General features: G+C 42.6%; 1 protein-coding gene across 2 annotated transcripts in view; it reads left to right on the top strand.

Annotated features, from left to right (window-relative positions):
* The first annotated feature begins 329 nt into the window (after positions 1 to 329).
* Positions 330 to 24642, top strand: part of LOC144536922 (enhancer of polycomb homolog 1-like) — a 46474-nt gene continuing 22161 nt past the window's right edge. Inside the window, exons 1-4 of one of the 2 annotated variants that reach the window (XM_078280263.1) lie at positions 330 to 636; positions 1637 to 1766; positions 20674 to 20830; positions 23628 to 23773. In XM_078280263.1, coding sequence (XP_078136389.1) covers positions 20731 to 20830; positions 23628 to 23773 — 246 coding nt within the window. In that variant the 5' untranslated portion in view covers positions 330 to 636; positions 1637 to 1766; positions 20674 to 20730. Of the gene's footprint in view, positions 637 to 1636; positions 1767 to 7103; positions 7687 to 20673; positions 20831 to 23627; positions 23774 to 24642 lie in introns of those variants that run through there. The other variant, XM_078280262.1, reaches the window with a different exon arrangement.

Raw genomic sequence — 24642 nt, 5'->3', positions numbered from 1 at the left:
ATTAATGTGATTTGAAAGTTGAATACTACCCTAACATTTTAAAGTTTGAATAGAGTTTCTCGAAAACTGAATAACCAAACACAAACTCCTCCTCCTATCATGGAGACTCTTTACTGTAGGCCGTGTTGTCATCCTTTTTCAGGACATGTCAAACAGCAGATTTACTGTTAGCCAGTGTTATTCGGATGTGCACCAAGAAGCACAATTTCTTGCGGAATTTTCTAGTTGTTATTATTATTATTATTATTATTATTAGTGGGTGGGCGGGGGGGATCAGTGAGCTCATCCTCCCCGAGCTCTCTACAGGTGATTGGTAGCATTCACCCTCCAATCACAATTCTCCTGCAAAGTGGCTTGGTGGTCAGTTTGGATCTTTTTGTTTGTCGAAGAAACCTTAGCGAACTCTACAAGTTTTATCGTGAGCGACAGGACAACACTTTCTCTACCGTAGCTTCTGATTCAAGCGACCTCTTACAGTGACTTAACCGCACTTTCAAATAGAACATTACAAATCGTTTTCCTCTGATGCGTCCTGAGGGGAGCTAACCAGCGTTAGCATTGGGCTAGCATGACAACCAAAAGAAGAACTGCCATCACCCTCATCATCATTCTCCCCTGTGGCTTTGCTAGCAGCAGGTAAGTTGCAACTCCGACTCAAGCTAGTTTGTCTCGTGTTGTCTTTGTGGGAATCGAAAATGACGCATTTCAATTGCGGTCAAGTTTAGTTGCGAGTTCAAATTAAACTGTTGGCAGTCTGTACGCAAACTGTTAACGTTAGCTGGCTGGTAAATGGCGCAGGGTCAGGGTAACTGGGCTAAGCTAGCTTTAGCAGGCTGTCAGCTAGCCTCGGTGTCGCTGTTCCTTGTGCACACAGCTGTGTCTGATTTTTGGACTCGACCCGAATTACAAACCCTTAAAAGCTGCTTTGTAATCGGCTTCGTAGCGGTGCATGGTTGTCGTCCACATTTGCTAAGACGATTCCTGACTCTTTTTCTATCGTGTCCTATTTTCTTACGTTACCTCTCTACTCTGCCATATGGCTTTGCACTAATGTGCCCTCTGTGATGTTTTAGCAACACAACTTCTACATGATTTAAAGACCCTTCCCGTAATACAACATGTGAACTGGAGAACGCGTGTGTTGTAGATACAATTTGTCAAATTATGCTTCATATTTTCCTGCCAAGTGATCCCACATATTTTGGTTTATGATTGTAATCGTTGCCCAATAGAGAGAGAATGTGACAATAATTGCTGAGACATGGTGCATCTCTGTGGCAAAATAATCATATTAATGTATTTAAACATATGCGACTCTGTTAACGATGTGTTAGTATGAGTCTTTCATCAGAATATACTTTAATTGCAAAGTAAGTGTGAAGACATACAGGGGTAAACCTAAACATTTGACTACTACACTGTGTAGGCCTACAGATATGTTTAAAAAGTGTCACACACATTCATTCATACTCGCATGTAAACAAAGGCAATGCAAATGGTGCTGGAATAAATAATGAATAAAACAAGTTGCTGGTATAGCTCAGGTAGGTGGATATGAAATTATAGCTATACAGTATATACTATATTTGTATTGTTTATTATTGTTCTGTTATATTCTTGCATTTCTGTTTCACAGGTCTCCATTATGGTCTACAGCTGTGAGCCTAATGCTCCCAAATGGATGATGATGATGATGATTATAATGTCAGCCTCCCACTTCTATATCATTCACTCGTGCCCACAGGAATTCTCACCCACCCCTACAGGTTATTTGCATTTCTTATCTTTGTCATTCTGTGTTGATATGACCATAACATATGTATTGTTTACATATCGATACATATGCATATCGCAATGTAGAGATCAGGTAGCTAAAATCAGGGCTGTGTTAAAAATGCCTGCCAGCACATTTCTTATTTCTCAGTATTGCATTTGCACAATTCATCTGGTGTTAAGCATTTGTGTTGCAGTGTCAAACTTTACCTACATGTGTGTTGTGATGATGAATGTATCTATTGAGTTTATGTCCGTCTAGACATAAGCACTTGAGCGGTCTTACATCCTACGCACAAAACATTGTACAGAGACAGAGTGCATCACATCATACTCTGAAAGTCACGCCCACCGGAGGGGAAGACAACTCTCCGCTCTCCATTGACTTGTATTGCATGAAGGTGCCTCCTCATCAATTTCGTCTGCTAGCAAACAACATAAATAATGCCTAAAAGCTGCTGTGTGGTGATATTCACTACCAACAGGGTAAATAACCCATGACTTAAAGTACTCATATTATGCTCATTTTCAGGTTCATAATTGTATTTAGAGGTTATATCAGAATAGGTTTACATGGTTTAATTTTCAAAAAACACCATATTTTTGTTGTACTGCACATTGCTGCAGCTCCTCTTTTCACCCTGTGTGTTGAGCTCTCTGTTTTAGCTACAGGGTGAGGAATCACACTTATATTCCATCTTTGTTGGGAGTCGCACATGTGCAGTACCTAGGTAAGGACTACTAGCCAGTCAGAAGCAGAGTATGAGGGCGTGCCATGCTAGCAGTTAGGCGAGCATTATAACGTGTGTTACAAAGTGACCACGTTTGTCTCTGAAGTAAAGGCTGGACTACAATAGAGCAGTTTGTGAACAGTGTTTTCTGTTGGAGATGGTAAGTGCCTTTGGGGTGGACTTTGGGCTTTTTCACTTTGTAAACCTATAACGTGCAGATAGATAGATAGATAGATAGATAGATAGATATATAAAAAAAACACAAAGGAAAGGGAAAAAGCCATATATGAGCACTTTAAGTTTTTATAAGCTGCCAACCCAAAAGGCTTTTATGAAGAGAAAAGTGGATACAGACGTGAGGAATCAGCATTGAGAATGGGAAGACTGTGGGATCCTGACACTAAGCTAACGTTATGGCCGACGTTACGTTTGGAGCAAGCGTTTTGTTAAGTCAAATATCCAAATGTTAGTTTTCTTTTCTGGCTAGTCTCGCTTTGCCAGACCTTCCTCCACAGCGCTGCGGAGGAGGGTCTGGCGAGTCCACACTAGAGGGTGACAGTTTTTCTGGACTCCCTTCTGGGTCACGGTATTCCCGCGGTACGGGAGTCAATTTCACTGTTGGTGACGTGATAGGGACGGAATAGAGCATAGAAATCAACGGGAGCGGGACGGAGAAATGTGTGTTTTGAGTGTGAGAAGATCTCCGTTAGGAATTAGGTAACAAAATAGTCTAGGCCTGCAGGTAATACATGTATAGTGTAGCCTAAATTTTGAGGCAACCTCAGTGATTTGACCTCAATTAACCAAACGCACACACGCGATATCAACCGGCTAGTTATCCTCCAGACAGCGACTTTCTCTCTTTTCCGCCGGGTGGCGCGCGAGTCTGCTTGCAGTGTGAAGCGCGTGTCCAAGTCAGAGTCTGATAACTTTAGACAACATAGGGAACGAAACGGTAGCGGGACGGGATTCAGGAGTCTTTCTCTCGGGATTTTGCCGGACAGGATTTTTTTTGGGGGGGCAGTCACGTGATCGGGATATGACGGGAGTATCTTCGTGGGCTCGGGATGGGATGGGAGTGACAAATGATTCCCGTGTCACCCTCTAGTCCACACAGCATTCTGGGATGGCAGAAAAACGTGCTCTAGTTTATTGGCGTTTCTTTTAACCAATCACAATCGTCTTGGGCGGCGCTAAGGTGCCATGCAGAGCAACGGTGCCTCTGCAAAATAGCCTCGGGGAGGAACTTGTTTTGGTGGCACATGTGTAGGTTCAAAAGTTGTTTTAGTCGTGGAACAGAAAACTCAGATTGGACAGATAGTCTAGCTAGCTGTCTGGATTTACCCTGCAGAGATCTGAGGAGCAGTTAACCATAGTCCTCAGAAATCAACCGGAGTTTAGAATGCCAACACAAAGATAGTCCAAGGTAACGGATGTCCGGTCTAATCCCGGAAGTGGAAGTCAAGAATATAGACTACAGGATTCAACACTAAGGTTTTTTTTTTTTCACTTGTCCGGTCGAGCAAGTAAAAAAGATTCTACTTGCCAAAAGTCAATTTTTACTGGCCCCTATGTAATTTTGTTTTTGTTTTTTTCTTGAGGAAAAACGTCCAAAAAAAAAAAAAAAGTGTGGAAAAAAAAACGTAAAAAGCATTACAAAAAACTGTCAAACTTCGGGGAAAAAAGACAAGCGTCAAAAATGTAAACGGAAACGAAAAGCATCACAAGTGTAAAAAACTGCCAAAAAACCCTGTTAAAAGCATCAAGCGCCAATGCTATAAAACGTGAGTTATGGTTTCTTTACGTTGTTGGTAGTTCATATCGCCACACAGCAGCCTTTAGGCATTTTTCTGTTTGCTGGCCGGCGAAATTGACGAGGAGGAACCTTCAAGCAATACAAGTCCATGAAGAGCGGAGAGTTCTTGTCCCCTCCGGTGGGGGCGGGACTTAAATGCGCTCTGTCTTTGTGTGTAGACAGGCGTAGTGTGAAAACAGTTAGTTAGTGGTAAAGCTTAAGGCCACGTCCACACGTACCAAAACAATCTTCCCCCCCCCCCGTCTTCTCTGGAACCGTGTCAAAAAAAATGTGCGTCCAAACGGATCCATTTGTAAAAGACTCAACACGCTACTTCATATTCCAGGCCTATAGGTGGCGCTGTTTCTGCTACAGAAATTCACCAAAAAACGGAGAAGAGCATAGTCTTCAGTCACTCCCGATCATAACATGATAGACTATAATAACTTTCACCACTGCTCATTTTCTAAAGGCCGCCGCAAGAAAACTTATCTTTGTTTACATTGTATAATGTGCTGTTGAATTGCTTTTTATTTTACAATTCTGTCTGCCATCGGACATGATTGCAGCGTGCTAGCTAGCAGAGCTAACGTTAGCGTGCTAACGCTGCTAGCTAACATCGGCAGTCAAACATCAATGATCCAATGTCTTTTTGATAATCTACACAGTTTTTCTTGCGGTAGCCTTTCTACAATAAGCCGTGCTAAAAGTTACTATAATCTGTTCAAGGAGTTGATAAGCAGACAGATTAGCTAGCTAGTTGATAAGTTGTCTACTTCCGCTTTATAAACGGCTAACCATAGCAGCTAACGTTAACGTTACGTCCCTGCTGGAGCGTCAGCTACTTTAGCGATGTTTAACGTTGAGCTACACAACGTTGGAGGTCGAGGGGTGTGGCGACGACATCATCGATACGCACGTATGCGGCTTCGCCGTCCAAACGAAGCCAAAAGGGAGCCGTTTTTTACCCTGGGACCAGGTTTAAAAAAAGTGTGTTTACTGGATTCGTTTGGACGATTGGTGATCAAAACATGTGCGTTTGCATCAAAAGCGTCTCAGTGTGGATGGCCCCTAAGTATTTAGGGATTATACTTTGAAACCTCTATAATGAGGCCTGCTCTTGTCCTGTAAAGAGGAAGTTTGTCTTGAGTGAGTTTTTTAGAGTTTCCATTTTGATTATTCTTACTGAATATACTTAATAATTTAGCCTATTAATTAGGCTTCACACTTTTACATACAAAGCAAAAGAAGCTTTGAACTGCAATATTGAAGTAACAGTTATTCACTTATGTGTGTTACCTCTGTCTTTGGGCTTGTGTTGAGTACCATATGCAGAGCATAGTATCAGCTGTGTATTCCTTCTTCATGCAAGCCACTTTTTATGTCACATTTAAATCATATTATACCTGGTGCTTCAGCAGCCACTAGCCTTAATATAGAAAATGCCCGAGACATACATTTGTTGACTTAGAAATGTGCTTTGATCATTTGAACCAAACACATTGCCTTCGGCATTTCAGAAATGAAGCTTTGGAGGTTGGTGACTCCTGTGATCGGTGTGAGATAACCGAGAGTTGTTTGATTTAAATAAACATTGCAGTCTGTGGTGAAAAAAAATTCCACATTGTTGAAAGTGGTCAGCTGAGAAAGGCAAGACGTCTCATCTGATCAGTATATCGGTAACGTGCAGAAGGACCTATCAAGATGAGCAGTTTGCCAACCCTTGAAGCTTTTGGGCAATGCCAGCAGAAGACTGCACTGGTTTCCACATCTGACAGTTATGAACAAAAAGATGAAGCAACACTTGACAGTTTAAATAACCAATGTTGCCTGTCTGAGTGGATCTTGATTATTGTTGCTTGCCGAGGCGTGAATCCATTGATCTATCGTGCCCTTGTTGTGGTCATAACCATAATGTCATATAAGGACCATTAGAGACAATTACAACACCATAGCGTACTATTTTTTTTTATTGTTTATGGCCAGGCACATCAATCAAAACTATCAAAACTTAACAAAAGAGCATCACTAATTTTATGTAAAGAGTGCTTGCCTGTGTTGTTTATGACTGTTAATTAACTTACAGAATAAGTCAATTTCAGTATTATACACCTGGCTGTATTTGTATAGCTTTTTTTCCCATCTCACCAATTTATAATTTTATAACTTTAAGTAAGCATGGCATATTTTCGGTTTGCAAATATAACTTTACATTCCTCCTTCTAAACTAACATTACATAGCTCTACTAAATTATTACATTTCTGATGCAGTTGCATGTATATCATGCGTGAACACAATCTTTGTATGTATGTGCAAATAAATATTGACTGTAACGACGACAGCACAAGTTTTGGCGATGGGAATGTTTGCCCCCTTTTCTAGCTTTCTCTGGCCCTGTTTATGTCTTGTGCACTAACAGAATAATCGAGCAGACCTGTTTACTTGTAATAATAGTGGAGAGTGAGTGTTTGTACCACAGGGTGGCGCTATTTGCAAAACAATTGAATCTTAACAGGCAGAACATGTGTCCTATTTTTGGTTGCGCATTAATTTTAACACACGACATAAGTTTGACATGTTGTGTCCTTGTAAGGTTAAAACAGAATCTCATAACATGTGGTGATTGTGTTTTACCTAGAAATATGATTGATTTTATTGCTGTAGTGCGACAGGCAGGTGTGCAGTGTTTTTGATTGCTACAGATTTTTTTTTTTTTTTTTTAACACTGATAATAAATATGTTTTCGTACGTCAGCACCAGCACGGCGTATCACAGGATGAGAACATCCCGAGCCTGGGAAGTTCACATCCCTTCATCAGCATCCAGCATCTTGCCCCCACCGTCGGTACACCTCCTCCTTCCCCCGTACCCCCAAGGGTCTCGCGAGCGCGCACGCGTGCGAAACTGCGTGGGAATGGCTGTTTGTGTGATCGAGGGGGTTGGGCCGCTTGGAGTGAGCGGAGAGCTGCATGAGTTTGTAATGTCCGCCATGTTGGCCATGGCGTATTGAACCGGGGAGGAACAGCGGAGGCTACGAAAAAAAGAGACCGACAGAGAGCGACCGAGACCCGGGCCTGCCCGGCTCTGACCGCGCTGCTACGGACCCAAGCCTGCCCTCAATCGACCGACTGACTCCTAGAGACCGTCACAGATTTATCCATGAGAACTCGAGGCAGACCTGCTGTTATTCCTAGCAGATCGAATAGATTTATGCTGCATCTTTTAATATAAAAATGAGTAAATTGTCGTTTCGGGCACGGGCGCTGGATGCTAGTAAGCCTCTACCCGTCTTCCGCTGCGAGGATTTGCCTGACCTGCACGAATATGCCTCAATCAACCGGGCAGTGCCGCAGATGCCGACTGGGATGGAAAAAGAGGAGGAATCGGTATGTTTTTTTTTTTTATTGCTGCCCTACTGGTGTTGGATCGCTTTGGCCGTGTTTTCATATCGTGGGTCGCCACTATGTTGCCTGCGCAAGCTTGTGCAAAATGGCCGCCATATCTGCTCTTTCGTGCACACGACGGATCTCGATGAATACTGAATATTACGGGCCCGTACTACAACTGGTGTTGTTAAAAGGTTGCAGCGGTTTGATATTGTATTCGTAAGCCGTGTTGTGTCCGTTTGTTTCACTTGAAATTGCACCCGAAAACACAAAGAAGTCACGTGACTTCTATCGGTTCCACCATTTTGTTAACTGTCTCTTTGGTTAAAGGCGAGCGGCATAGGGCGAGCGGGGATAGGCCTCGGACGTGGTGTACTTTCCGTGAACAAATGCCAGGGGGAGACACTGAGCCCCCAGCCGGGTTTGACAGCTAGGTGTTGCGTGTTGACTGCTCCAGCTCTGCCATGTGTGCTTCACACTCCCTGCAGTTGTTGTCGCCAGTTTGGCGGAGCACGCAGAGAGAGAAAATCTTGCAGAATTGCACAGTGCCGTGGAAGCACTGTGTGTTATGACATGCATGGTATGGCGATGATAGTGTTATCATAGAGATGTTGCATTCGTGTTTTCAGCATGACACCTCTTTTCGTCACACAATGACAGGAGTCTGGATTGGTATAGCCTTATTTAATGTGTGTATTGAAAAGTGAGAAGGGCCACCAAATTGCAACAATAATGACTTCAAAAAGCACTAATGGATCAACTCGTGCTTATTTCAGTGTGTGGTTTGTTAACAGTTGTGAGTTTAGTGAATTTATTTTGTAATGTCTACACATTTCTGTGGAGTGTTTTGCAGTTGTCATGCATAATGTTCTTTATAACTCAGGCTTTATGTAGCCTTACCTTCTTGATGCTTGGATTGTCACTAAGAGCTATAGTTTAATTACTCAGGTAATTTTGTGGAATAATATTTAGGTCATCTATTTATTTTAACTACTTCATCCTAGTTTGTTGACACTTGTGTACAGTAGGTTGGTACATATTACTTACATTTAAATCACATTTAAATATTGAAATGATTTACATTGTGCCTGTAGACACATTGTGTATAGCCATATAAATACAACCCAGTTTAACCACAGGTTGTCTGGTTGGATATAGCTCAGATATACCAGCATTTTAATTCTCAGCATACGTCACACAGGGTCAACTCCATTCAATTCACTTCTATCTGCTGACCGCACTCTGGAATCGGCTCTCTTTATTAACCCTCCACGTTTACACTTTTTTTACCTGAACTGTTTTTAGATTGTATGTTGTCGCTGTAGTTATTGCTGGTTGTAGACAGACAGAGAGGCTAACGTATTAGCTGGTGTTTATTACCCCTCCTGACCCACTCTACTGATTTTCTCACTTCATCAGCAGGAGAGCCCCTCTATGCCGCCGAGATGCCTCAGTTGACACAAACACTGGGGGCCCGCAAAGTCAGCAGAAATCCTGTCGGCTCTCCCCCACCTACTGTACACATACACACAGCAGCATTACATAACAGAGTGAAGGAAAAGATAAAGAGGACAGTTTTACTACAAGGCTGTGCATGGCTTAGCTCCCTGACCCACATCCTGTCCAGCAACAATGGAGTCTGGCTGTGCCAAGCTGGCTGAGTGACCATATGCTGACCTGAGGGTTATGTCTATTTAAGAAGCAAGTAAGCACGTGTAGTGATCTCAATGAGATGCTAGCGTTGATGGCGTGAGCACACATAGATAGGAATATCATTTTGTAACCCACCAGTTCTGTTGGCAGGTTGTCCTCAGTTTGGTGAAAGAATACTTCTGGAGTCAGTGTTAAGCTGAATCCATCACTGGCCCGTTTGAATCATCAAAATAAGTGCCTTTGTACGTCTGCCTCATCAGCATTCATGGTGTCAAATCTGACAGAAATAAGTAACCTCTAAAAGCACAATTTGTAAGCCATCAGTAGTTGCAAAAGAACTGGAAGTATGTCACTTCATTCACTAATAACCCTTCACAGAATAACACAATTATGCTGTGCTCCACTGTGACTTTCAGCAGCCATCGTATGGGTATGTTCTGTTTAAAAGCTTTGTCTTTCAGTGCTGTGTTGCAGTCTGTAGAAGCAGTAGAGTTATCACATGCATCGCCATGACGGTGGCCAACGGGAACATTTTGTCCCATTGCCGAATCAGGGAGCCTGTGATTGTCACGTTTGCACTGATCGTTGGATATGTAAAGATTCATCAAGTCCTGTTCAGAGGAGCAGGTGTGGCGTGTCAGGAATCACAAGGGTCAGTTGGACCATGGCGGGCTCAGTAAAGTCTCATAATATGCATGTAGGAAGGACACAAGAAAAAAATAAACTATCTCAAATATGTACGTTGCTTGCATAATAAATTGCTGTTGCTCACAATCGAGTGGGGATTAGAAAAAGTAAATGGAGCTGATGAACTCTGTTTAACTCTTTCTAGATTCTCCCTCAGATATACAAGCATACTCTTTGGTAAGGAGTAAAAGTGCATGTACGTGTTAAGCTGCCATCAATTATAAAATCGTGTTAGTACTCAAAGAGCCACAATGACCACATGAGCTTTTAAAAAGAAACACACCACCACCAACAGTGTGTTGCATATATTGCTCCTTGGATTGTCATTTTGGTGTTTTAGGGTAGTTTATTAAGAGCAACATTGATTCTCCTTTTGATCTATTGATGTTGTAAATCAGTCTTCTCAGTTGTGTTAGATGTGAATGAATGTAGTGGCTGCCTGTTTGTTTCATTGCTGTGCTCCGTGGAGTTTTAGATGGGGTGTATGCCTTGACTCACTGAGCAGATTGACTTCCTCGCCTTCCTCTGGTCGGCATGAGCTGAAAACACCTGCTGGAGGCCACACTTTTGTTGCCATGGCAACTTTTGTCATCTGTGTTTCTTTTGGAACATTTAATGGAAGAAAAGCGCAATGCTGTGAAAAATAATTTCATTTGTCTCTCCTCTATATGCCACTGTGAAGTCTCCACAGTCCCAGAACACTTTGTCTAGAAAGAACAAGATAATTGGAGGTTCATTATTAGTTGGTTTTCTGGGGTGAGAGGCAAAGCACTTAGGAACTAGTCTACTCTGTAACTGAGGGCTTTCAGCATTTGTGCCCACCGCGTTCCAGAACTAACGTTCAGTTGTGTTTTCTTCTTGAAGTGTCCTTGAATTCTTGCCCCTTTTTTTGTTTGGGAAGAATAACAATAAAGACAACACGGTGTTTCAGCATGGACACACTTTTAGAAAATCAGGTTTTTCCAGAAACATACAGTAGTGACTTGTCCACTTTAAATTCTGATTAAAACACAGTTGCAAAAGGTCCTAGAAACAAAAGCCCTTTATCCCCACTCGCCCTTATTCCTCAACACAGGAAATCCCAGGCTGTGAACCTTGGTTGTGAGGATCGCAGCTACGGAAGTTTAGGATATCTTTAAGTCTGTGGCAGCTCAGGGTAGCCTGCTGCAATCTGCCAAGCTGATATCCTTTACAGAAGCGTGCAAAAGAGAGTCTGGGCCAGGCTCAGGTTTAACTGGTTCCTTACGCTCGCTCTTTATGCAGGTTCCCTAACTCGCAAAGCTCAGGGTTCATCAGCATGTCACACAGTGGGGTTCACAGAGGGCGTTTTTTGAGGATGTGTTTGACAAGTTACATGAGAGAACAAACCCAGCGCCGTGTCAGTTGAGCATCGGATCATAGGGTTTACATAAGGTCAGGTCATGTCGGCTGACAACTCCTTGGTGAAGCAGTAGTCTGTCCTTGTGTTTGCCAGCATCTGTTTGTCATCAGAGCCTTCTAACTACTGGCCACACGATCATGCCAGGTGGCTGTCGCTGAGTAATGATGCACACTATATTTATGGATGTTTGGAAGAAACCTATTTTACATTTAAAAATCTGGTTGGTTTCCTCTGGATGCTCTGGTTTACGCCCACAGTCTGAAATAACCCGTTTTGTGTGAATTGAGGTGTGAATGCTTATATGTCAACTAGGGGTGGAACGGTACACAGAAGTCACGGTACGGTTCATACCTCGGTTCAGGCATCACGGTTTGGTACAGTGGAGGGAAAAGCAAAACAAAAATGCAGAAGGCAATTTTTTTATTGTGCATGTCTCAGGCTGTACCACCTGGTGTCATACAGTCTCTCCACTGAGCTAGCTGCAACAGCCTGAAGTGTGTAAAGTAAGATGTAAACAGTAAGTACCCCACATCATCTCCAGACTCCATCTGTAACTTGTAAACAAAATACAGCATATCTGTTCTCTGCAAAGATGAACTAAATTACCTGATTAATGCAACGTTATCACGACGTCTCCCGGCCATTTTTCACCGCAGAAAGCTGCTCTCTGCCTGGCTAAAGCTAATATAGTTAGCCAGAAGAAACAAGGCGTCTGTCCCAACTAACGTTACGGTTTGGAGCCGCGACGCTGGAAACGTAACACTCTAACACATCTAAAACAGCAGTCTTATCCACCACTCTCTCACCTGTACTACTGTAACTGACTGGGAAACCGAAGTTTTCCCAAACGCGCGATCTTAAAGGGGTGATAGAATGATTATATAGGGTATTTCACACTGTTCCTTAAGGTCTCCTAATAGGGTATGTAACATTGGTTGGGCTGAAAATTGCCCGAATGCTATTTTATTAGGCCCTTAACTACCCTGTGAATATGGCTCTATTTGGAACAAGAGCTTTTCTTCCAAATATGGTATGCTCATGAATATTTAGATGAGCTGCGCACGGATTGGTTTGAGCGAACCCCATAGAAACACATTGGAGACGAGACAGCAGGTCTCATATTTCAGACACTGCAAAGTCTTTTGGTCGGGCTATTTCGTTATTAAATTCACTTCTGAGACTTTTTAAATGCGAGAAATCAACTATATAAAGCTCAAATATGGGCCGTTTTACGAAAATTGATGGCTAATTGCAAATTTGGTAAGACGTGTCGGACTTTAGGAGCTCCACGCAGTCTGATGAGAAAACGGCAACCTCTGTACCCAGTGAAAGTCACCGTTTCTCGGCTACTGGACTACTGGGGCTCGGGGCTCCGCGGAGTATATTTACAGTTTGAATTTCGTCACGCCACTTATATAACATCTACTCCAAGGTCTTATAAAGTTAACGATGGTGTCCGATTTCAATTTAATGCATTTTTGTGAACATTAGGGGTTTCGTTAGCTGCTACTGTCCCTTCAATCCTATGTTTACAGATCGCGGCTAGTTAGCTTCACTTTCGGCATAATTAAAGTATATTTACAGTTTGAATTTCGTCATGCCACTTATATAACATCTACTCCAAGGTCTTATAAAGTTAACGATGGTGTCCGATTTCAATTTAATGTATATTTGTGAACATTAGGGATTTTGTTAGCTGCCACTGTCCCTTCGGTCTTATGAATCGCGGCTAGCTGCAGGCCCTGGCGCTCTATCAGGGCCTTGGCATTTTGTAGTCCAGTAACCCAGAACCGGTGACTTTGCGCGGGTATGGAGCGCCGTGGGCTTCCCTTCGTGACGGAGATCCAGCTAGCTCACAGCGAGTCTATGAAGTAGGACACGCCGGGCGGTAGGGGTGCACGATATATCGACTCAATATTGTTATCGCGATATCACGTTGCGCGATATTATACCGAAAGTCTCGCGATAATTACGCAATATTTTGTTTGCGTTGCATCCCGCCCGACATGTACCCAAAGAGTATAGAAGCAACAAGAGGCGAAACTCAATAGAACGTTGTGTTACATTCAGTCCAAGATGGCGGAGCTGCAGTTCCATTGAGTTTCACCTCTTGTTACGTCTATACTCTTTGATGCACCTCTCGAAAAATACACATCACTTGGTAGCGTTGTATTTCCCCCGACTCATTTCCTGGTTCTCCTTCTCCATAAACAACATGAAATCAAGGAGAGGGTTCCTGCTCCAGATTTCCCACCGTGGTCAGAAAGAACAGGAGAGACACTTTGTTTCTCTCACTATGACTCTAGAGTCGCTACTCACTCCGAAGAAAATCGCCGTCACTCTCACTTCTTCCTCGCTCTACCACACACACACGCACATGCCGGCTCGACTCACACACCAGAGCACGTATAAACATCAGCTGCGTGGAGCCTCCGCAGAACCATAAAACGAAGCGAAAGAAAAGAGAGGAGCTAAAGAGAGAGCGAAGAGTGGAGCAAAAAGAACACAAAAGTAAGAAAATGAGTGTTGCTCTGGGAGACGATGAAATAACAGAGATTGAAAGGAAACTTAAGGCCAAAAGTAACCTACAGTCACATTAGCTACAAAAGATATGACAATATGAGATTAAATGCCAAACATATCAGATATATACATAAATACGATGTCCTGAAGCGTTTTCCGCCATCTTGAATTATTTTCTTCGACTCGCTCGAGCCACTGACATACGTCACGCTACCTTCACTCTGATTGGCAGTCGCTCGTGGCCAAACGGCCACTCCCAGAGTGATAGAGAAAGACATTATATATTTATAATCTCTGACATTTATAGCTCTATGGCTCTGGCCGCTCCCATTGAAAATGAATGGTAGCCTGTCGCTTTGTCTCTGTCTCTTGTAGCTAATGTGACTGTAGGGTAATGCCTCCTCCTCGGTAGCTTGGAAATACTTTGGCTTTAAGCCAACGAATGTGCATTGCAGTGTTTTTTATACTGTAGTGTATATACAACCAGTACAACATGTCCTGTTCTATAGGCATGCTCTTTATTTATTTTATACTGTCCAACCAGTAAAACATGTCCTGTTCTGTAGACACATGTTGTACCAGTCCAATATGACTGTCAGTTGAAATAAACCTTGTGTTGTAAGGAAACTTGTTTTATTTGTTATAAATCTATTTAGATGTGTTTTCCCATAACTTTGGTAATTTTACATATGTAAAAATATCAAAATTAATATAGATATCGCAATATTCATTAGCAATATCACATTTTTTCAATATCGTGCACCCCTACCGGGCGGCGAGGCAGCACCGGCCACTGTCACGTAGCCTGCTGAACTCCTGCTGAACTGCGACACACAGTCGGACAAAATTTGCAATTAGCCATAAATTTTCGTAAAAGGGCCCATATTTGACCTCTACATAGTTGATTTCTTGCATAAAGTCTCAGAAGTGAATTTAGTAATTAAATAGCGGACCTCTGGAGATCTGCATGACCTAGCTAGATTCAGAAGACTGAGCTGACCTCAGGTCAGTGGTGTAGCCTATGCAAATGTTGGGGCGTGACAAAGACTAGGAGTTGGGATGCTGACGCCAGCTTCCAGCTTTGTTGAGATTGTCGTTTTCAGCAGCAGTTTCAAAATGTGAGATTTGCAGAAGATAGGGGTATCAATGGGATTTTGAGCTTCTATGTATGTCCGATTTACCCACCGCACTGTCGTTATTCAACTATGACAAGGTAAAATCGGTTTTGCATTGTATCACCCCTTTAAAGAGGCCGGCGGGTCCTCTAACGGGGCTCAGATACATAGGCGGCACGCCAATCAGAGCTTCAGAGCTAAGGCGGGGTTACAGATTAGGTGTCCCTAAAGAACCTGCGTATCTAACAGTAGTTCCGCATTACAGTAATTAATTTGCACGCTAGTGTTTTCTGCGTTTTCGCTGTGTAAATTCACACACCGAACCGTGATGCCTGTACCGTTTCGGTTCAATACAAATACATGTACCGTTTCACCCCTAATGTCAACATGGTTAAGACTTGTACATTTTTACACTTTTTCTTTTCTTTCACTTTACAAGTGATTAAGCTTAACCAAAGTTATGTTGAGGTACACATTTCCATCAATACTTATAAGAAACTTTATATGACAGTGATTGTGTGTCAACCCTTACCATGATACGTACACGTTATTAAAAGGTTTCATTTAAATGTTTCTCTAATTCAAGACACAACTCCCTTCAACATAGATGTACAGAAGCTTTTGCTTGCAATCATTGGTTAAGGCCCGCAGTATGATCCAAATGGAATTGGTTTTGCTTCGTCCGCAGCTGTCAAACTGCTATTAAATGAAGAGCTCAGGGAAGAATGCAATAATTAACTGTGTTCAGAGCTTACTTTTTTTAAATAACTTTTTAACATTTAAAATTACTCAGATCTGGGGATGGAGAACGACAGCCTGTTGGTGAACAAGGCTTTGCGAAAGTTTCAACTTGCTTGGCTGGACTGTCTGCACACACGGCAACAATGAAAGCCAAATACAGCGCTTGTCCAAACCTGTGATTTGCGTATGCAAACATGCAAATTCAGTCGTGTTTACAGTAACACGCCAGCTTACGTGGGTGACAAATCTGACTAGTCCTTCGTATAGAATAGATGGCAATTTGTTTGTGGTATGTGTATGTTTGCATCCCAAGCTCATTTAGAGTCACTAACCAGCATGCAGTGGGTGATGGATGTTGCCTGAATCCTCTTGGGTGAACACTTTCACTTTATTCCCAAGGTCCTCAAGGCTAACGTCACAATGGTGTGGCTAACGCAATATAAGCAGGTTTCTTTGTGTTTTGGTTGTAGAGAAAGTGTACAACACATGGCTTGTTGATAAGCTGACCAGGGGCAGATGGTTCAGCTCTGGACACATGCTGTGTCCTTTCATGCCAGCTCACAGCTCTGATATGGTTCTCCCGTTACTCCACGCAGAGCTCCTCATGGCTTTGGATTATACTTAAGGCCTTAACCACTTAAAACTCCCACGCAAGTGTGGAAGTGTCTAAAATTGAACGGTTTTCGGGTGATGAAAATTAGCCGTGCCCAGACATGGTTTCATTAATGATCATATTTGCCAGCCACAATCACAATGTCATTAAACACTCACCAAAACTGTGGCTGTGGGGGGAAAAAAGTGTCAAATGAGTAGGAGCCCTGTTAAAATACTTGTTAGAGCAAGATGGGCTGTATTGGCCATCTGTTGCATCAAATGCTGAGAGAAGGCCTACAAAGATTGTGCTCTACAGAGTAGGGCTGCACGATCTTTTGTTTCATCGTCTACATCGCGATGTGCGCGATAGTCACATCGCAGGACGTTGCGATGTTGACACTACAACTTCTTTGCTGCTTGATAAAAAAGTAAACTTTCACCGTTCTCCTTTTCCATGATTGTTACCGGCCGACCCTTCCCCTTTAAGACAGGTGGTCATGTGACGTAACGTTAGTCCGACAGGGGGGGGGGGTGTTATGGGAAGTGAGGCTCTCCCGTGTGTAGAAAAGTACTGTCAGCGGCAGCTGCCGCTGACACAGTGATGCACATGCTTTTCCATGGGTAGTGAAGCTACAGTAGTCAGTGTGTTATGTTCGCTGCAAAGACAAACAAAATCACCTGATTAATGCAACGTAATCACGACATATCCCGGCCATTTTTCACCGCAGAAAGCTGCTACCAGCCTGGCTATAGCTAACATAGATAGCCTAAAGAAACAAGGCGTCTGTCCCAACTAACGTTATGGTTCAGAGCTGCGACGCTGGAAACGTAACACTGCTTCTGATATAACGTAATTTACACTGCAGGGCTCTAGAGTGCGACCAAAATTTGTAAGGGTGCGACTAAGATTTTTCCTAGGTCGCACCGGTGCACCTAACGTCCTCGCATCCGCTGCCTCTCCACTAACGAAGCGATGTCGTTTATATCGATATGGTTTAATGTTGCGTTACATGACCCGTTCCTTCTGTAAAGCCGTGGCCATGTTTGGATCTCTCCTCCGCGCAGCCCCACCCCCATTCACTCACGGTTCCCTGCAACATGGAGAGACACAGCGGCGCCGGTCCACATGCTGACATTTGTCTACAGTTTTAATTGTTATTAACACAGCTGTATATTGTTAAGTATGAGAGGGAAACCTGTATTGGTACCAGTGTTTCCGCTGGTAACTCTGTCGGCGAAAAACACATTAGAAGTTATTAAATGCAACAAACTTCAGTTGGTTGAGTAATAGCGTGTGAGACGGAGCCTGCTGGACCTGGGCGAGAGATGTGACCCATGGCCAGAATATCTTGGTTCATAAAAATGCAGCGCAGCCAGGGACGATACAGATATTTCATACACAAGACGTGTGTAACGGCGCTGACCTGCCAAAGCGCATTCGACCCGTGCTGGACCCATTCATAATGAGTCAGCCGTCACTCTGTTAGTAACATACGCTTCAGTCCATCGCTCTCCCCCTCTCTCCCTATATGAGCTACTGGGCTATCCGGGTCTGTTATTGTGACTGCCAATCAACGACTGCCAATCAGAGTGAAGGCAGCGTGACGTATGTCAGTGGCTCGAGCGAGTCGAAGAAAATAATTCAAGATGGCGGAAAACGCTTCAGGACATCATATTTATGTATATCTGATATATTGTAAGGGAAGGAGCTTTCTCAGAGATATCTTTTTTTTAAATATATCCCAGGCTATTTATTTCAGATCATTTACATGTGTTGCAGCTGTATATTTTCAAATTGGGAAGGAAACAATGTCTTTGCATTTTATTTTAATCACATCGGTTTTAATAAAAGAGCTTGTGAAAAGTGGCTTTGACTTAAAACTGAACATTTAGCCCACTTTGTGTGTGTATGTATGTGTGTGTGTGTATATATATATATATATATATATATATATATATATATATATATAGTGTGTGTGTGTATCGCCATTCAGCCGAAAAATACAGAGATATGATTTTTAGTCCTGGACTAGTGGAAGATCTGATAAGAATCAGTGTGGAAGGGCCCAGTTTGGAGAATTTTGATGCTAGGGAGTGTGGCAAGCTGGTTTAGCCAAGGCCAAAGGGGAAGAAGGCCAGATTACAGGTGTTGGTATTTGACAGCAAGGGGGGACCCGCTATAAGACTTTGAATACAGTATAATTGTGCTTCAACTTTTGTGTACCAACTCCTTATTCTTGTTTAAAATAATTGACATAATGTATATATGAATGTATATGGAGCGTGATTAAAAAGGTGACCTTGAAATTGTGGCGTTAACGGCGACGCGAGGAAAGATTTGGGTGCACCTAAATTTTGTGCTGGCAAAACGTTAGTCTGGAGCCCTGCGCTGATTTAAGTGCTCTTGGATACACTTTGTGTTTGTTGCAAGAGTGTGACATGCACGCTCTGCATGCACAGCTAACCAACAATCATGATCTATTTTAATCAGTTTATCAAACAACCAAGGCAGGCCCCGCTAGTCGACCACAACCTAAAATTTAGAGGAAGCAACATGCATGCATTATTATCATTCACTTTAGCCTGGATTGATATTATATGAATACAATGGTGTCCTGTCAGTCAACCAGTGTATTTCTTCCTAATGTCTCTCTCCAAAATCACTTCAGAAGAGTAATCACAGCGCTTACTTGCTTTAAAGCATTAAAGTTCAACAAAGACTGGATCACATAAGAAAATGTCCTTTCTCATTTTTATTTTCTTTGTAGATGCACTCCCCTACAAAATCACCCCAGTAGTTGAGAATGATTTAGTATTTCTAAATAGGGCTATTTATGTCCTCTTGTAAAAATGTGTCTTTTTTTCATATCGCAATATATATCGCAGGGGAAAAACATATCGCAATGTAAGTTTTTTCCAATATCGTGCAGGCCTACTACAGAGTGAGCATTCATTTGTAATGAGCTCCAATGTATTTGATGCAGATGTTGTAACTAGGGCTTAAAGTAGGTCTACACTTACGATATATTCTAGTCATTCGATAAATGCTTGTGAAGGCCTATCCATTATTTTATTATGGCATATTTTCAACAGTATGTGATTAATGTTGGTGTGGGATTCTTCTTAGCATCACATGTTTAGGTGTCCATCCCATTACATAATGTAGAAACAGTCTGTGCTTGCGGAGTTCAAGAGTCAACGGTGTGACTCATTTGCCAACGTCTCTGCTTGTGCTGCCAAGTTATTTAAAGTACAAGAAAGTTGCAGTTGCTTCATCTACGATCCCATGACTCAGAATGTGCAACCGCATTTTTGTAAACTTTGAGGACAAATTTTTTTTCAGACTGACTTTGTGACTGGCTCTCACTGGGAGTTGCAGCGAATGAAAACAGTGAGTCACTGTTGTGATAGTAGGGTTACCTGTGCAGGGTCTTAAAATGACGTCTTTGCCAGAGAGCAAATGCTTTGAAGTGCAACTACACTGACTGAATCTCACCTCTGTATGCTCGCAGTGGATTTACACACCACTTGACGCTCCTTGTATCTCAGAAAGGCTCTGTTCAACACCCCCAAATCCTACCAGTGACTCATTTCTCTTGAGATACAGCTGTGTGTGTGTGTGTGTGTGTGTGCGCGCGCGCGCACACATTTAAACATAACATACTATGACAAATAGTATGTTCTGCCTAGACAAACAATTAGAGATGAGGTTGAAAAACAAGAGCTAACAAATGTCAGAAAAAAACATTGGAAGACGATCGGTAAAAGGAACTAGAATGGATTTAGGAAGATGTGTGGCAGCTCTATCCTGTTTTGAAAGGCTTTGTTTTTGAATAATTGCCAGCACGCTATGCACTCAATTTTAATGGACAGGCTATAATTCCCATTACATTCTTTAGGGTTAGTTTAAATAAAACTGCAAGTGTAATGAGAGTTTGGGATTGTAATCTCTGTGTTCAGTGTATCTGGAAACACATTTAAAATGTGTTAAACTTATGGTGAAACAGCCGGGTTTTTCACCAACCAAATTAATCTTGCTCATTTTTATTCCCATTACCCACAGTAAACTTATTTGTCGATCCATGTAATGAAGTGCTATTTATGAAAAACAGTTTTGGTCTACTGGTTGATAAATCGAATACTCACTTTGCCTTGCTAGTGTGAGCATGTCTTCTGGGAGAACAAGAACGGTAAACAACTAAATCAAGAAGAGGATTTCGGGAAAAGAGTCTGCAGAGCTCCTTAAATTGCAGACAGTCTTTTGTAAACAGTGGTTTTGTTTCTCTCTTCCAGGAGCACCATCTCCAGCGGGCCATCTCGGCGCAGCAGGTATATGGCGAGAAGCACAACATGGTTATCCCCGTCCCCGAGGCAGAGCGCAACATCACGCACTACGAGTCCCTCTACCCCGGGGAGTTCAAGATGCCAAAGCAGCTTATTCACATACAGCGTGAGTAACAGCCCGCTTGCAACAAGAGCATCCTTTTTTAGCGCCGTTAGTGGCCTGTGAGCACGTGGTGATGTTTTTACTGTTTGGATGCACCGGGCGTGTCTGATGCTGATGATGTGTGTATGCCTATTTAAGTTTGGATTTTTTGGAACCGTTGTTGTTGTGGATGTGAGGTCAGTTCAACTGACTACCAATGAAGCGGGCCTCATTTGTGTCAGATACACATGCTAAAAAAAAAAATCTTAGATTTGTCATATAGAAGCCCTATGCATGGACACTAAAAATCACCACCACATGTCAATAATAAAGCACACCAGTGTTGCAGATTTCAAGTGGGAAAGGGACATCTGTATGTCTGTCTTGGCACACGTGTGTTTCACTGTGATTGTTGTCCCTTGAGGGTTTGGCAGCAGGTGTGGGATTTCAGAAAATGTTTCAAAGTTGTTGGCTCAGTCTTCATGGGTGATACAAATTAGCTGTCAGTGGGTTATTGGTGGAGATTGAAAGGAGAACTGCACTGACGGTATGAATTACGGAGAAAAAAAAAAAAAAACAGAAAATTGAATTTGGCATGTTCGCACAGGTGAAATCATAGGTTTGCAACCAAAACGAGTTGCTGTATCTGCCGTCTTATCACCAGTGTTACTGCCTATGGTTTCATACATCCCTCTGTGCTGTGGTTGTCAGCATAAGTCTGTGTAAGCGTGGTTCGTTTTCAGTTTTTTTTACAATGTTTGAAGAAGTTCCCTCATCTGGAGAGAATGGCATTAAAAAAACAGGCCGGTTTGTTTTGTGGTATACTGCAGCCATTAGATGCACTGTGTTTGAATTAGCAACATGCTGTAGCAGACATGTTCACCATCATTTTGCAGTTCAGTTTTTCTGTTATTGAACAGTTTAAAATATGGGTCAGTGAGAGGGAATGCTGCATACCTTTCTAAAATGCTTTAGGTTTTGACAGTCAATGTGTTGATTAGAGTGGGGCTCTGATGGCAGAGCTCCAGACTAACTTTTTGCCTTGGTCGCACTGGTGCGCCTAACTTTTTTTATTTAGGTGCACCAACACAAAATTTAGGTGCGCCCAAATTTTTCCTTGCGTCGCCGTTAACGCTGAATGGCAATACATAATATATAGCTCTGTATTTTTACAAAGTGGGCTAAATGTTCAGTTTAGTCAAAGCCACTTTTCACAAACTCTTTTATTAAAACCGATGTGATTAAAATAAAATGCAAAGACATGGTTTCCTTTACCAGTTTGAAAATATACAGCTACAACACATGTAAATGAAAGTTATCTGAAATAAATAGCCTAGGATATATATATATATATATATATATATAAAAAAAAAAAATCTCTCTCTCTCTGAGAAAGCTCCTTCACTTGTTTTCAACAACAACAAAAGAGAGAGATGACGCCCGGGTTCTACTCCGACCTGCGTCCCTTTGCTGCAGGTCATTCCCCCTCTCTCTCCCCTTTCATGTCTTCAGCTGTCCTATCTAAATAAAGGCCGAAATCTTAAAAAAAAAAAGTGACTCATTATGAATGGGTCCAGCACGGGTCGAATGTGCTTTGGCGGGTCAGCGGCGTTACACACGTCTTGTGTAGGCTATGAAATGTCTCGTCACTGCGCTGCATTTTTATGAACTATGATATTCTGGCCATGGGTCGCATCTCTCGCCCAGGTCCAGCAGGCTCCGTCTCACATGCTATTACTCAACCAACTGAAGTTAGTTGCATTTAATAACTTCTGATGTGTTTTTCATCGTGGCGGCCGCAATAACAGAGTTACCAGCTGTAACACTGGTACCAATACAGGTTTCCCTCTCATACTTAACAATATACAGCTGTGTTAATAACAATTAAAACTGTAGACAAATGTCAGCATGTGGACCGGCGCCGCTGTGTCTCTCCATGTTGCAGGGAACCGTGAGTGAATGGGGGTGGGGCTGCGCGGAGGAGAGATCCAAACATGGGCACGGCTTTACAGAAGGAACGGGTCATGTAACGCAACATTAAACCATATCGATATAAACGACATCGCTTCGTTGGTGGAGAGGCAGCGGATGCGAGGACGTTAGGTGCACCGGTGCGACCTAGGAAAAATCTTAGTCGCACCCTTACAAATTTTGGTCGCATGTGCACTCTAGAGCCCTGGATGGTGACAGTGCAGTAAACGTGTTTTTTAGTCCAGTGGTCACAGAAGCTGATGGATTACTTCCACTTTTTGCATTTTGCCAGACTAATATTTTATTAAATTTCCAGACTATGGTTGAAGATTCTGGCTAGACTGACTGCTGGTAGGGCAAACAATCTTAGCCACAGGCATATTATCTGCATTTCATACCACATGGCTCGTGTTTATTGACTTTGCCTGAAATCTACTGCTGCATGTAAACAACATTGCATTATAGAATCATGACATGACATTACTCCACTTCGGTAGATCACATTTGCTCTTCAAACTCTCTTTTTTTTATTTTTTATTTAAGTTAGCTAGTCCATCACATATCTGATGCTACAACACAACATGCAACATGCTGAACACATGCTACAGATTTTCAGAAAACTGAAGTTGCCTGTGCAAGGCTAAAAGTGTTGCTTTTTCCCTGCTGAGAAATTAAATGTCTAATATCCTTCAATAGGTCGTTATTGTTTAATAATTCATCAGATTCGTGCACAGTGCAGCCTGCTCAAGTGTTTTTTCCCAAAGTGATGTGGCTCGTTGAGGCAGTTCTGTTCCACCGGTGCCCTTTGAATGAATGTCTGTTCAGTAACCAACTCTTTTCCATCTCGCAGCTTTCAGTTTGGATACAGAGCAGCCTGACTACGACCTAGATTCAGAGGATGAGACGTTTGTGAATAAGCTGAAGAAGAAAATGGAAATTACCGCCCTGCAGTTTGAAGAAATGATAGATCGACTGGAGAAAGGCAGTGGACAGCAGGTATTTATCGGTTTGTGTGGGAGAGGGAAATCCTGGTTTGCATGGTTTTTGCACAAACATATCTCTGGCTTTACTTTTACACAGACTAAATAAGCCTACTGAGCCAGTGTATGCTTTACTCTGTAGTGAATGAAATACTGGTTCTTACCCTGTAATTTAGTAATTCAAGAGGTGGGTCATGGCCTCGGTTCGTGGTTTCTTTAATAGTTACAGAAAGCTTCTGCATTTTCTACTCCAAGCTACTACGTGAAGTTCTTGTCATCTCTGACTAATAAGTAGGCTGCTTAAATTCATACATCTGTCAAACTTGCAGTACAGATCCATTTTTGCGACACGACTGAAGCGTGGTGTCGCGACGTCATACATCCATGGTTGATGCTCCACGCCCTTGACCGGCAGCTGATTGGACAAACGCGTCACGTGAGTCCGGCTACTCGCGAATTTCAAAACGACCATCGTGGCGGCTCGTTCAGAATACGATCTCGTATTTTACGAAAATAGTTCACTGAAACGTGTTTCTGAAAACATTTTAAGCGAGAAATGGGCCATGCAGTTGCTGAATCTGTCTTCATTTCAGATCGACGAAGGTCAGTTTGAAAGATTTTCGTCTACTTCTACTGGATAGTCGCGTTCAATGGATTAATTTGCATAAAGATGGGCATCGGCCAGCTTTTTTGACGCGCAGCATTTTTTCAGATGCAGCGCCACCTCCCGGGATGCTTTGCGGGCGCGTTAAAGTCGCTTGACGTCACCCATAGGAATAAAGTGGAGCGCGGCACGACAGAAGCGTCGCACGGCCATGTGGATCCGCACCGTTAGAAGTATGTGTTTGACGTGTGCCTGAAGTCAACAAGACTCCACCACACTGC

Source organism: Sander vitreus, chromosome 22, assembly GCF_031162955.1.
Source record: "Sander vitreus isolate 19-12246 chromosome 22, sanVit1, whole genome shotgun sequence".
Taxonomy (NCBI): Eukaryota; Metazoa; Chordata; class Actinopteri; order Perciformes; family Percidae; genus Sander; species Sander vitreus.
This window is presented reverse-complemented; position numbering and strand designations above follow the sequence as displayed.